The sequence below is a fragment of the Ailuropoda melanoleuca genome, chromosome 11 (genome assembly GCF_002007445.2).
Source record: "Ailuropoda melanoleuca isolate Jingjing chromosome 11, ASM200744v2, whole genome shotgun sequence".
NCBI lineage: Eukaryota > Metazoa > Chordata > Mammalia > Carnivora > Ursidae > Ailuropoda > Ailuropoda melanoleuca.
The window spans coordinates 55,406,036-55,416,457 of NC_048228.1; the positions used below are offsets into that span (position 1 = coordinate 55,406,036).

The 10,422-nt window shown below is 36.1% G+C and overlaps 1 protein-coding gene across 1 annotated transcript in view; it reads left to right on the plus strand.

Moving 5' to 3' along the window:
• Positions 1–10,117, plus strand: part of GRSF1 (G-rich RNA sequence binding factor 1) — a 13,836-nt gene extending 3,719 nt beyond the window's left edge. The window contains exons 2-9 of the mRNA XM_034670946.1: positions 575–775; positions 1,168–1,311; positions 1,992–2,127; positions 4,643–4,827; positions 5,831–5,952; positions 7,074–7,209; positions 7,559–7,635; positions 8,985–10,117. Coding sequence (XP_034526837.1) covers positions 575–775; positions 1,168–1,311; positions 1,992–2,127; positions 4,643–4,827; positions 5,831–5,952; positions 7,074–7,209; positions 7,559–7,608 — 974 coding nt within the window. The 3' untranslated portion in view covers positions 7,609–7,635; positions 8,985–10,117. The remainder of the gene's footprint in view (positions 1–574; positions 776–1,167; positions 1,312–1,991; positions 2,128–4,642; positions 4,828–5,830; positions 5,953–7,073; positions 7,210–7,558; positions 7,636–8,984) is intronic.
• The last annotated feature ends 305 nt before the right edge of the window (positions 10,118–10,422 follow it).

Sequence of the window (10,422 nt, forward strand, 5' to 3'; positions counted from 1 at the left end):
GTCCCCCCCCCACAAAAGGCTTTTAGAGGATGCCATCTTAAATGTTGTAAAATGATGTAATAATGTATTGAGTTCTTTGATGTGCATAGCATTGTATGGGTCAAGTATTTTATGAAGCCACTTACATCTTGAACTCACTGCCATTATACAAATGCAGTATAGGGATCTTGGTAATAAAAAGGGGGCAAAGTTCAATTATGGTATCAAAATTGTTCTTACAGGATTTATTTTAAAGTTCCTATAGTTGGGATTATAACAAAAGAAAACACTTATGTATAAACTTAAGCATATTTTAATTCTTTATGATTTGAAACTGATTGTAGGAGCATTGGGAAGGATGTGATATATTTTGTGTTGAGCCTGTTTGCTATTTTAATAATCAGGAGATCATAAGCTTATGTGCTAAGGTTTGCTATCTTTTTCAGGTGGAACATTTTATAGACTATCATCTCATTAGCATTTGGATGCCTTCAGTGATGGGGTTTTCTATAAGGAATATGATAGACATTATGGTTCATGTTTTGTTTTGTTGTTGGAATTGGAAGATTGCATTCTAGCGACTTTTATAATTGAGCTGAAAGTTTGATTTCTGGTTTTGATTTTACTCCCATACTTTCAGACTGCAGAATCCGCAATGGTGAGAATGGAATACACTTCCTCTTAAATAGAGATGGGAAACGAAGGGGTGATGCCTTAATTGAAATGGAGTCAGAGCAGGATGTTCAAAAAGCCTTAGAAAAGCATCGCATGTACATGGGACAACGATATGTGGAAGGTACGTGAAGTCATGTTCTGGCTTTTTGTGAACTTAGCCTATACTTTCTAAGGAAGTTTCATTTGGTCCTCAGCAATAATGGAGGAGATCGGTATTATGAATACACCCTTTTATAGGGTATGAAATGAAACACAGAGAGAAGCTCAGTTTCTTATCTATAAAATGAGGATGTTGACCAAGTTTACCTTACAAGTTGGGAATGTTTAAGTAAGTCACAGCTTGCACATAGTAGATATTCAGTAAATGTCATTTGTTATTTTCTCCAGAGAAGTACATAAAGATTAAAATACTAGTTTTTACATTCTTGGATAACCCAGTTAGTATGTTTTTTTTTTTTTAGTGTCTTCTTTTGCTATGTAAATTTGCATACTTTTTGTGCTTTTTCTTTGCAGTGTATGAGATAAACAATGAAGATGTGGATGCCTTAATGAAGAGCCTGCAGGTCAAATCTTCACCTGTGGTAAATGATGGCGTGGTTCGTTTGAGAGGACTTCCTTACAGTTGCAATGAGAAAGACATTGTAGACTTCTTTGCAGGTGCTTTTCAGTTATATCATGTTTGGGGTCTCATTTTTTTTTTCCTTATTGTTTCCTTTTATATCTTAGATGAACCTTTTATATCTTAGATGAACCTTTTCCTAGGTAACTGCATGCAGTTATATTAGGTTCTTTAGGGGAGAACTCTTCACTCGGGTTACCAATGTTTATAGATTATGTAAATGTTTTGACCTATTATGCTGATCTTTGGAGGATGTCATATTTCAGAATTATTTCATGCATGTTTATTTTACTGTTGAGGAAGATAACCTCATGTAAGAGTGGCCATATTTGTCTAAGACAGTAACAATTTATATCATTTAAGAGCATTATCATCTAATTCTTAGCTGTAAAAAAACGTACCATTAGTAGCGATGTTAGTCTATATTCCCATTTCCCCTACTACATAAGTAAGGGCAAAAAAAAAAAAAGATTGTGTGTTTTAGATGAACTGCATGAATCATAAATATTCTGGAAATATAGATGTGTAGGTGTTACTAGCTTTGCCGCATAATAATTATCTTCCCATTAGGCATGTATCCAGCTTAGAGACTAGCAAAACGGGCCTAAGATTTTACTAATAAAATAAAAAAAATTACTAGTAGAATGAATGTATTAATCCTAAAGATAAAAAAGACTCCTGTTAGCACTGATTTGTAATAATTTTTTTTGTGTCCTAGGACTGAATATAGTAGACATCACTTTTGTCATGGACTACAGAGGGAGAAGAAAAACAGGAGAAGCCTATGTGCAGTTTGAAGAACCAGAAATGGCCAACCAAGCCCTATTGAAACATAGGGAAGAAATTGGTAACCGGTGAGTGAAGCAGATTCTAGTAATGCTCAGTATCATATGTTGGGTCATTTTGATGAATGCACTGTAGTAGAACTGTAAAATTACCTAAACATAGAAAAGCAGAGAGAATGGCATGATAATCTGTCAAATGCTCATCACTTAGTATTAACAGATTATTAACTTTTGTTATATTTGCTGCATCTGTTTTTTCAGTATGCATCTTTAAAAAACATGGTCTTATGTGATCCTAATATCATCACGTCTAACAAAATTAGCAGTAATTTATTAATTAATGCCAGTCCATAGTCACGCTTTCCCAATTATAACAAAATTGTGTTTTCGGAGTTGTGTTGTTGTTTTAATTTATTTGAGAGAGAGAGAGCGCAAGAGAGAGCACTGAGCTGGGAGGAGAGGGAGAAGCACACTCCCCACGAGCAAGAAGCCCGATGCAGGGCTCTATCCAGGCTCCTGGGACCGTGACCTGAGCCGAAGGCAGGCACTCAACTCAGTGAGCCACCCAGGCGCCCCTCAAGAGTTTTGTTGTTTTATTTTTTTCTTTTTCTTTTGGTACCAGAATCTAGATATGGTCCACACGTGGCATTTGATTTTTTTTTTTTTTTAAAGAACGTATTTATTTAGTTGACAGAGAGACAGTCTGGAGAGGAAACACACGCAGAGGGAGTGGGAGAAGCAGACTCGCCGCTGAGCAGGGAGCCGGATGCGGGGCTCGATCCCAGGACCCCAGGATCATGACCTGAGCCCAAGGCAGACTCTCAATGACTAAGCCACCCAGGCACCCCGGCATTTGATTGTTATATCTACAGTTCTCTTAAACTAGAGCAAGTCCCCTTCTCCTTTATATTTTTATTCCCTTCCCCTTTTTATTTATTTATTTTTTTTAAGATTTTATTTATTCGACAGAGATAGAGACAGCCAGCGAGAGAGGGAACACAAGCAGGGGGAGTGGGAGAGGAAGAAGCAGGCTCATAGCGGAAGGCCCTGATGTGGGGCTTGATCCCATAACACCGGGATCACGCCCTGAGCTGAAGGCAGAGGCTTAACCGCTGTGCCACCCAGGCGCCGCTCCCTTCCCCTTTTTAAATGCAATTAATTTTTGAGGAAATTGAGTCAGTCATCCTGTACAGTGTCTCATGTTTTATATTGATCTTATTGCTTCTTCATGGTGTTACTTTGTTCCTTTGTATCTTCTATTATTTCCTGAAAACTGGAAGTTAAAGCCGAAGTCTTGAATAGATTCGGGTTAACATTTTGGTATGAATACACTATAGGTATTGCGGTGTACTGCATATCACATCACATTGGATGCATGTAGTGTTGGATGGGTTCATTTGTGTCAAATTTGGAGGAGTATTTAAAAGTTTCAGTTTTAGATTGCTGTTTTGCTGCTTTCTGGCTGTTTTACTTGGCTCCTTTGAAGCTTAAAAAAAATGAAAAGCCATTTTAAAGCCATTTATTTCAGGATCTGTGTATAGAATTGATTCAGAGGTCTTCATTAAATTTTTTTAAAATAAAAATGTGTATGCAAAGCACCCTCTTCTCCCATTTTCTTTTAGTACTCTCACATTTTCTTATGTCTTAGAACAAACAGATCAGTGTTATGTTTTTATGTGGGAACGTTATGGCAGTGTATAAATCTCTTCAATAAATTAAGAAGTGGTGCTTATCTAATCTTTATAGATCTATAAATAAAAATGATTTTTGCAATTCAGGCTTATAAACCTAATTTGGAAAAGCAGTTTTGAGAAAAAAGAAACTGGTTTCAGAAGCTATGATTTAATAGATAATCCCACTGCCAAGCAGATAGCAAGTCAGAATTGACATTTAGTTCATGAATTCTCATTGGTGTCTTGTTGAAGTTCTGGAGGATGTTAGCTCCTCATATATTCTGACTTTTTTTTTTTTAAGATTTTATTTATTTATTCGACACAGATAGAGACAGCCAGCGAGAGAGGGAACACAAGCAGGGGGAGTGGGAGAGGAAGAAGCAGGCTTATAGCGGAGGAGCCTGATGTGGGGCTCGATCCCATAACTCCGGGATCACGCCCTGAGCCGAAGGCAGACGCTTAACCGCTGTACCACCCAGGCGCCCCTGACTTTTAATATCTTACACAGATATCATTAATTTTCACAGAATTGACTTGGCAGGCTTTAAGAGATTGTTAACGAACTATAAAAAACAAAACTCTTCTTACCAGGTATTTTCATACACACAGTTAATCTTGGCATAGTTGTTTTCATGAAGTGAAACAGAATAGAAAATACTGTTAAAATGTATATGAAGAAAGCTGTTATCTTGGACAGGGGTGTGGGGGAGAGTAAATCAGTGACATGTTCTGTTGAGAGTACTTTTCATGGATTAATATCTATATCTAGTCTTTTTCCCTCATCTCTTACCTTTGGACACTTGTGTTTCATAAGCTGTTGGAAATATTATATATACATGTTTTATTTTAAATGACTTCAATGTAAAGTTAGTTTGCGTTGTTTGTGTCTGTTCACTTTTGTTTTGATATAGGTATATAGAGATATTTCCAAGCAGAAGGAATGAAGTCCGAACACATGTTGGTTCTCATAAGGGAAAGAAAATGTCATCTTCTCCTACTGCTAAGTATATAACTGAGCCAGAAATGGTCTTTGAAGAACACGAAGTAAATGAGGATATTCGATCCATGACAGCTTTTGAAAGTGAGAAGGAAATAGGTAAGGACCTGCATCTTGTTGAGACTTATTGGATCTATTTTGTATGTTTTGATATTTAAAAAAATTTTTTATGACCATGTTGTATGGAATTATTAGATTATAGGACCAGGGAATTGAGTTGGAAGATTTATTTGAGTGTAGAATGTACTTTGAACATATGCAGATGGCTTAATTATTTCGTAAAATTTTTTTATAGAAGCATTTTTGTGGATTCTATATAAAAAGCTGGGTGGCACAAATATAATAAAAGAACGTAAAATGTCAACATTTAAACTAAGGTGAGAAAAGATGTAGTTAGAGAGCTGGAATGTTGACCAAGTAAGGAGTGCTGTTTGCCTCTGTATTTAATTATTCCTCTGATTCCCAACACAAAGTGACATGTGGAATTTTTGAAGTTTGATAAATCCTTTTTAAAGTCATGCCATGGTGGGCTGCCTGGGCGGCTCAGTCAGTTGAACGTCAGACTCTTGATTTCTGCTCAGGTCGTGATCTGGGGGTCCTGGGATTGAACCCTGGGTTGGGCTCCGAGCTCAGCAGGGAGTCTGCTTCAGGATTCTGTCTCCCTATCCCCCCACTCTCTCGTGGGTGCCTGCTTTCTCTCTCTCTAATGAGTAAACCGTTAAACTCGTGCTGTGGCATTATCCCATTACCATATTTATTCTTTTTTTTTTTTTACGTGCATATAACCCAGAAAGTTTCTGTTGCCTTTTTTTTCACTCATAATCATTTTTCCTTCTCTCTGTTCTTACAGAAAGATCTGTTTTTTTGTAATCTGGTTATGGTTTTAGGGACTAAATCTTCACTCTAAATCCTCATGGGTGTTCAAGTGGTATTTGTTAGGTGGCAGAAATTTCACAACATTTTTGCTTTTAAAATTAAAGCCCTTCTTCCTTACTGGAAGAAGAATTGAGGATTTTGACATAACAGTCATACCTAATTATAATCTGTTAATAACTCTTGAAGCCCTTATGTTACTGACAGTGCTTCATGTTCCACTTCTCAGAATTGCCTAAGGAGATGTCAGAAAAGCTTCCAGAGGCTGTTGATTTTGGAACTACATCTTCACTACATTTTGTCCACATGAGAGGATTGCCTTTCCAAGCTAATGCCCAAGACATTATAAACGTGTGTGGCAGTAAGATATCCAATCTCAATAGGTTTGAACAAAAATTCTAAAATTGAATTTATATAAACTTGGGAAAGATAAAGAAGAAAATATCCTATTTCTGAACTATTTTTGGACAGTAAGGTGGCATTTCCATTGTTGTGGAAGCCTGTTTTATTTTCTTCAACTGAGAAGTGTGGGTTTTATTACATTTTAAGTTCAAATGTATAATAAGAGGATTTCGTAGACATCAAATGATATGATGTAGCTTTAGTGTTCAAAGTAAGAAAGTTTCGTTTTTCTCTAAATTGGTCCAACTTACTCATTTTTGATTTTAGGAAACCGAGACTCAGGGAATTTGTCACAGGGCAGTTATATACTAAACAAGAATCCCAGTGCTCCTGAATTCTTAGAAGCTTGTAGGCTTCCTCATCAGCATTCCCTAGTTTTTGAGAAAGGAATTTTTAAAATATTTTTATTTTATAGCATAATGTATGAAAACAAAGGGAAACAACAATAGCCGTATTGACTTCATGATTTGAAGACATGTACTTAAGGTAGATCCAACCTAGAATCTTCAGTTAGTAGTGGGTCCTCAGAGTTGTTTTCATTATTTCAAAAAGCCTGATAGGAATCATATCTTTAACCAGACAGAGGTCATGTGATCTCATTAAAGCATTACATTCTGTTGCTCTGGTTTGCGATAACTGCTCAGTGTGGTAGCTGTGTCCGTGTAGTGCTGGTAAGAAACTGACGAGCAGGTACGGAGCTGATGTGAAGGGGACTTACTGAGAAGTGAAGGACGGACGCCCTTTAGAAACAGGGAAGGATGTGTGTGGGAGCAGTGATACAAGTGGTTCTTGTTGACATAAGAAAGTTGGAGCACTCTAGGTGTATTAAATATTGTAGAATTTTTTTTCTGTGAACAGATAGTTGAAATGTAACCTTGAGTTCTCAGAGGATTGGAAAAACCAGAAGACATGGTAGATGTGTAACTACTTTGTTCCTTAAAGAAATTTTCTAAAAAAAATTTCTTGGGTGTATGAATCAGAGTCTGAAAGAAAACTGCAGAGCCTTAGACTGCTAGAAATTGGACCTACAACCATTATATTCCTTTTGGCTTCTTTTGTTTGTTGTTTAGTTCTTTGCGCCGCTGAAGCCTGTTAGAATCACCATGGAATACAGTTCTAATGGGAAGGCCACTGGAGAAGCTGACGTGCACTTCGATACCCATGAGGACGCTGTTGCGGCTATGCTCAAGGACCGGTCCCATGTTCGTAAGTGCTGCCTGTGGTTCTCATTGTCATTTTTGATGTCTGTCCTTGCCTTTCTCTGTTTTGGAGTTTGCCTAGACTTTTTCCTTGGGAAAACTGTGCTCTGTTAATATTAAATGTAAAAAAGACAAAACACTATATTGTAATGAAAAGCATTTGTTTGCTAATTGTCCTGCATGTTTCTATACAGAGGTAGGATTTTTTTTTCTTGTTTCTTAATTTTGTTTTTGTTTTTAATTAGGAAATGTAATGGACAAAGGGTTGAGTTGCTGTCTGAACTATGAGAAAATGACTATAGTATTATTTCTCCCTTTACAACTTCTCAAAATGAATCTTTTTTTGTCACTCTCAGACCATAGGTATATTGAATTGTTCCTGAATTCGTGTCCAAAGGGAAAATAAGACTTCTTAGGGACTCCAGATAATAAGGTAAATTTAAGAGGTACAATTGTGAGAATTATTTTTAATTGATAAATTAAGCATTAACTCACTAATTTGTGATATGGTGAAAACCATTCTTTTTTTTTTTTTTTTTAAAGATTTGATTTATTTATTAGAGAGAGAAGGTGTGTGCATGTACGCAGGGCAAGAAGCAGGAGAGGGAGAAGCAGACTGTGTTGAGCACACGGCCTGTTGCAGAGCTTGATCCCAGGACCCTGAGATCATGGCCTGAGCCCAAATCAAGAGTCGGATGCTCAGCCGACTGAGCCACCCAAGCGGCCCTTAATGAGGATTAGGCTAATCATGGTAACTGAAGCATCAAAATAGGGAATGAAAATCCCCTGGGAAATAGGATTCATTATGATTGTATAGTGGCTTTGGGTATTTTTCCCATATACAATCTTTCGGCATCATTCCCAATATTCATCCTGCTGTGTGTCTAAAAGTAATTTTTTACCTTTAATATCTATAAATTATATACTGAAAATGTGCTTATATTAGCTTTTCTTCCTATAAAAATTCAACACATTTCCTTAGTTCTAAGATATTAAAATGTTTAAAATGATACATTTGAAATTAGGGTGTATCATTATTATCTACGCTTAATGTACCACTCTCCTTTCCTTAAAAAGTGTTATGAAAATAGTTGTCTGTCCTAGAAGTACACGATTTCATAGAGTTAACTTAACGTGTGACAGATCTACTAAATGTGTTGGTGTCCCCTCCCTTGACAAAATGTTATGTGGTACCTTTTATTTCCCCATAATATCTTTTAACGTATTATTATCATTTTCCTATTTGTAGTGGTGTATTTGAGATATTTAACTGTAATGATTTCTTGGAAATACATGAGGTATTTCTTTACTGTAGTTTCATAGGCTATTTTTGGATATAAAGTCCCACAATCTTGTGATGTTAAATATTAGCTAAAATCTATGTAAAATATATTTTGTGCTCAACCCTGAAAATCTGTCTTCATACCAAGCTGTAAACACTAATGCCTAACTGATTTTCTTTACTGCAACTTAATGGATTTGTCACTAAACGGATTTGCACTAGATCAGAAAATAAAGTATTGAGGTGCTTGGGTGGCTCTTTCAGGTAAGTGTCCTACTCTTGATCTTAGCTCTGGTCTTGATCTCACAGTTGTGAGTTCAAGCCCCTTGTTGGGCTCCATGCTGGGCATGAAGCCTATTTAAAAAAAAAAAGTATTAAATTTGTAATTCTAAATGATCTGGGAAAGGGTATGATATGGTAACACTTTTTCTTTTCTTTATTTATTTTGCACCACCGTTTCATTTTGAATAAATGTGCAACATTTTTCGTTTTATTTTCAGGACGAAGCAAGAAGCATTTCATTTGCACATCTTTCTTGGACATGGAATATAAAGTTCCAGTTTTGTAGCAGCAATTGCTAGAGAAAGAATTTGGGGGTTTTGGGTTAATTGCTTATAAGACAAATTACATAGTGGACTGTTCAGAAAGGAAAAGGAAAGATTCAGTTTGGAATTATGAAATAAACCACAAATTTAAATTTTTGTTTAATCTGTTCAAGATCTGATTTAAAAATCTGGTTTTTATTATATATGTTTAAACAGTTTGTTTTCATAGGAGATGTGTTACCCAATGAAAAGACTACATCTTTTTATTCAGCACTGTCCTTGAAAATCTTTCTCCCGTTTTACAAATGATCTGTTGGAGATTTTGTCTTTTTGCCTATGAATTAAGGCTCTGATATAAAACTTCTGTGGAGTGAAGTACTGACTTATTTTAACCAAATACTCACCAAAGCAAGGAAAGGTTTCAGACCTTTGCATCATTAAGGTTTGGCAGAGTGGTTTTAATTTTAGGTGTATTAGATTACTTAGGTAGGGGTAAAAATTAAAAAAAGGAAAACAAAAAATATAAGTACCACAGGTTAGTGCGTATAAATGACAACAGTTTGGCAGTTTTATGTCTTTAGAAATGTTTTGCCTTTCTAAGCCTTGTGCAAAAGGCATTTGACTTTTGTGCCTGTATCCTTAAGGAGAAAATTGTAGTCTCAACCTAAAAGTTCTCTGAACACTCCCCAACTTTTTTCGATTGTGGGTAAACCTTGAGGGTGTTTGTTAGTCTCAAAACTGTGAAGTGACATGTCAAAACAGTCCTGACTGGTAAGGACATTAATGGCTTCACTTGAATTTAAACCAGCTCCTGAGAGGAAAAAAAAAAAAAAAATCTGTCTCCTCATTTGCTTTCTCAGTGGGATAGCACATCCTATATTTTAGAACAAGTAGGGGTGCCTTGCTTAAATAAAAATAGCATTTACTGTATAACTGTGTGAAGGGTTTATGGATAAAGCTGTACTTCTGTCACATTGTGACAGTACCTTCTGCTTTAATATTAAACAGCTTGTTATTTAAATATTGGATCAAAATGGCTGGCTTCAAAATGTAGTCCTTAATAAACTAACTTTATGTGCACCTGTGTAGGAGAATCAAAGTCCTGTATACTTTCTTTGCCTTTTTCCTGTTCTCAGGGTGACGACTGCCATGTAGTTACCAGGAGATACAATTCTAGTTCTTAAAATTGAAATAGCCCAGATTTTTGAGGGGTGATATCTGGAAGAGAGATGACGTCTTCTCTCACTTAATACATAACCATCCTTGATTACCAGCTAAGATATGAAATCACTGTACTGTAAGTAGTCAATAAATGAAGGCTTGTTTCAGGCTGCAGATTACCTAAGAGTATTTATTTTGGAGTGGGTGTATCAACTAGATATATTTTTGTTAC